At 54.4% G+C, this 3,900-nt stretch overlaps 1 protein-coding gene across 1 annotated transcript; it reads right to left on the bottom strand.

The window, feature by feature from the left end:
- Positions 1–1,379: 1,379 nt before the first annotated feature.
- Positions 1,380–3,053, bottom strand: GAE6 (UDP-D-glucuronate 4-epimerase 6). The gene has a single exon (XM_078577949.1). The coding sequence runs from the start codon at positions 2,971–2,973 to the stop codon at positions 1,552–1,554; it is 1,422 nt and encodes a 473-aa protein (XP_078434075.1). The 5' UTR covers positions 2,974–3,053; the 3' UTR covers positions 1,380–1,551.
- Between the last annotated feature and the right edge of the window lie 847 nt (positions 3,054–3,900).

The following is a 3,900-nucleotide window of genomic DNA, read 5'->3' as shown; positions in this document are numbered from 1 at the left end:
AGTGAAGAAGAAGGTTAGGATTGAGGAAGAGGGTTGACCGGGGTCAAAGGAGAGAGGTGGAATGATTCGGATCGTGGTTGCGGGCACGTGGATGGGTCCCGGCGGGGACCGATAACGCGGACGGGCCAGCGACCTCCTTCTGAGCTGGCTTACCGTGGGCCCCACACGGGTTCTCTCTCTCTCTAGCGGCAGTCGCACCCCACAGGTGGCTATTTCTGATGTCAACCTGGGGAAGTCCAATCCCTGCTTAGCTGTATCCCTCTCTCTCTCTCTCTCTCTCTCTCTCTCTCTCTCTCTCTCTCTCTCTCTCTCTCTCTCTCTCTCTCTCTCTCTCCCTCTCTCTGTCCTCTATCCCTTCGTTTAGACTGACTGGGTTCATGGGTTATCTCTCTCTCTCTCTCTGTCCTCTATCCCTTCGTTACTGATTGGGTTCATGGGTTATCTCTCTCTCTCTCTCCTCAATCTATCTGCAGATGGACAGTTCTTGTATGTCTCTCTCCTCTATCTGTGGATGTGTTGACTTATGTTCCTCGGTCCTCTCTCTCTCAGTATGCAGATTGGCTGAGTTATGAATGTCTCTCTCCTCTATCTGTGGATGTATTGACTTATGTTCCTCTGTCCTCTCTCTCTCAGTATGCAGATGGGCTGGGTTATGAATGTCTCTCTCCTCTGTTTACTTGAGAGGATGGACTGAGTCATGAATGTCTCTCTCCTCTCTTTACTTGAGAGGATACACTGAGTCATGAATGTCTCTCCCCTCTCTTTACTTGAGAGGATGGACTGAGTTATGTATGTCTCTCCCCTTTCTTCACTTGAGAGGATGGACTGATTCATGAATGTCACTCTCCTCTCTTTACATGAGAGGGTGGACTGAGTCATGAATGTCTCTCTCCGCTCTTTACTTGCGGAAGGACTGAGTTTCTCTCCCCCCCACTCCTCTCTATCTGTAGATGCACTGAGTTCAAGAATGTCTCTCTCCTCTATCTCAATCTACAGATGGACAGAGTTTATGTTCCTCTATCTCTGTCTCTCTCTCTCTCATCTACCTGTCGATGGGTCTTAGCTCACGCTCTTCTCTCCTCTTTCTCTGTAGATGGACCCATTCGACGTTTCTCTCTCTCTCTCTATCGCTAGTTTCTAAACGGACTATGTGAGTTCATGGACAGAGTGAGTTCATATTCATCTCTCTCTCTCTCTCTCTCTCTCTCTCTCTCTCTCTCTCTCTCTCTCTCTCTCTCTCTCCCTTCTCTATCGCTGCTTAGCTGTATCCCTCTCGCTCACTCTCCTATCGTCAGAATGATTGGGTTCTCGCACCTCTCCATCTCTCTCTCTTCCCTCTCTATCACATTCACATTTCACAAGCTCAGCAGGAGATGATAGACCGTAAAAACCACGTATAATCTTATGGCGCGCGCGGGCCGGCAGAGCCGCGCCTTATTACGGCTGTGTTTACGTCACACGCGATAAATGGAGTAACGATCGTATCACACAATTCATCAAGGAAGTGGGGAGGGGGGGGAGGATCGAGAAACAGCGATGGCGGCGCCGCCGTCAGGCCGCCGCCGTGGAACTCTCCTCGTCGTCGCTGGCCACTCTTCGGGCCTCCGGCGAAGACGACGACGACGACGAGCTAGTGGTAGCACTAGAAGAGGAAGAAGAAGAAGAGGAGGAGAAGGCCTTGGCGGAGGGGGGAAGCTTGACGCCGTAGTAGTCAACGTACCAGCGGACGAACTGGCGGAGGCCGGCGGCGAGGTCGGTCGTGGGTCGATAATTGAAATCATGTCGCGCGAGGGAGACGTTGGCGTGGGTGAAGGGCACGTCGCCATTGCTGGGCATCTTCACCACCTTCTTCTTGGCCTTGACCCCGAGCAAGCCCTCCAGAATGCTCACCAATCTAGAAACCGGCACGGGGGAAGTATTCCCCAGATTGTAAACTCTCAACTGCGCCGGCCCCGTCTTCTTCCCCCCGCCGGGCGAGCCCGTGCTCTTCTCCGCCGTGTCCAGCGCCCCCAAACACCCCTTCACCACGTCGTCGATGTAGGTGAAGTCTCTCGCCACGTCTCCGCCCTTCCCCCCGCCGAACACCGCCACGGGCTCCGCCGCGAGCATGGCCTTGGTGAAGAAGAAGTAGGCCATATCGGGGCGGCCCCAGGGCCCGTACACAGTGAAGAATCGTAACCCGGTCAGGGAAAGCCCGTAGATATGGTTGTAAACATGCGCGATCTCCTCTCCGGCCTTCTTCGTCGCGGCGTAGAGAGACGCGGGCCGGTCGGTTCGGTGGGTCTCGGAGAAGGGGTTCTCCTCGTTGAGGCCGTAGACGGAGGAAGACGAAGCCCAGACGATGGCCGGCTGCGGGTCCGCCTTCTTCGCCGCGGCTTCTAGCAGAGAGACGAAGCCGGCGATGTTGGACTGGACGTAGGACTGGGGGTTCTTGAGCGCGTAGCGGACCCCGGCTTGGGCCGCGAGGTGGAGGACGTGGGAGAAGGGGACGACGTCGAAGAGCTTGGCGAGGAGCGCGGCGTCGTTGATGTCGCCGGCGACGACGAAGACGCCAGACTTGGCGAGGAGGGCCTGGCGAGCGCGCTTGAGAGAAGGGTCGTAGTAGGAGTTGAAGTTGTCGAGGCCGAGGACGCCGTCGCCGCGGGACTTGAGCGCGAGGGAGCAGTGCGAGCCGACGAAGCCCGCGGCGCCGGTGACGAGGACGGAGAAGCCGTTGGGGCGGCGGGGCGTGGCGGAGAGGCGGACGCGGCGCTCCCAGGCGGCGCCGCCGGCGGAGAGGAGGCGGCGGTGGGGGGTGGCGGCGGCGCCGCCGCGGGAGGGGATGGAGAGAGTGAAGAAGAAGACGAGGAGGGCTGCCAAGCAGAGGAGGAGTTTGGAGGAGGAGGAGAGGAACTTGGCGCTGTTCACTCGCCGGAGATAGCTGTTGTAGCGTTCCAGCTTCGCCGTCTTGCTGGAGTCCGCCGGGAAGCCCATCGTAGGAACAAGGGGAGCTTTTTTTTTTTTTTTTCCTTTTTTTTTTCCTCTTGCTGAAGCTCCCCCGGCGGAGAAGAGCCACTCGGGGGGGTTTATAAAGGAGTACCCGGGCGAGTCCGAGCCGGTAATTATTAAATGTCGGGTAATTATTAAATGACGGTTTTGCCCCTGACGAAGCTTCGTATTATCATTTTAGGGCCATTTCTGGGCTGCCGGTGCCCCCGTGCCGGCCCAAACCACGGGTTTCTTGACTTTTTTACTTATTTGAAATTACGCTTTTGCCCTGCGGAAATTATTAGTGGATGGGTAATATTTTTATATTTTAGCCCGCCGGTACGATGATTTGGCACTTGTCAGGGGTGCTCGCGAATATATATTTTTTTGACTTTCTGTGATTAGTAAGAGTGATTTGTAAATTGGATTTTTTAAAAAAGGGAAATGACAGAAATGACCTGGGCGCTTAATTGAATGAGATACGTAGCGCATAAATCTTCGCGCGTGAGATATGGCGGGCCCCATGAATACCGCTGTAAAGCACCTCCATACCCATCTCTATCTCTTTTCTTTGCCTTTCCGTATCTCCATCTCTCTCTCTACCTGATTAAATATAATTGAATTAACTACGGCATCATAAATTGTCGTGGAGATTACTCTGAGCACATGGAGGACGTCGGTTAGCGAGATGGAACTATATGCAGAGAAAATCTAGAGAGAGAAAGAGTATCTCTGGGGTTTAACAGGTCAGGCAGCGACAAGGGCAGGGCCTAGAGAGAGAGAGACTAGAGAGAGAAAGAGAGACGGCAAACTGCAGGAGAGCTGGCGGCAGAAGCTGCCAATATCTTCCCTGATTGGATGTATCTCCTCCTTCCGCCGAGTTCGCCCATCTCTCTCTCTTCCATTGTTTAACTGGGAAGAGAGAGAGATGGA

The sequence above is a fragment of the Wolffia australiana genome, chromosome 7 (genome assembly GCF_029677425.1).
Source record: "Wolffia australiana isolate 7733 chromosome 7, ASM2967742v1".
NCBI classification, from domain to species: domain Eukaryota; kingdom Viridiplantae; phylum Streptophyta; class Magnoliopsida; order Alismatales; family Araceae; genus Wolffia; species Wolffia australiana.
This window is presented reverse-complemented; position numbering and strand designations above follow the sequence as displayed.

Bases quoted from the DNA above. Each gene is read 5' to 3' on its own strand.
- GAE6 (XM_078577949.1), bottom strand. From the start codon at position 2,973: ATGGGCTTCCCGGCGGACTCCAGCAAGACGGCGAAGCTGGAACGCTAC.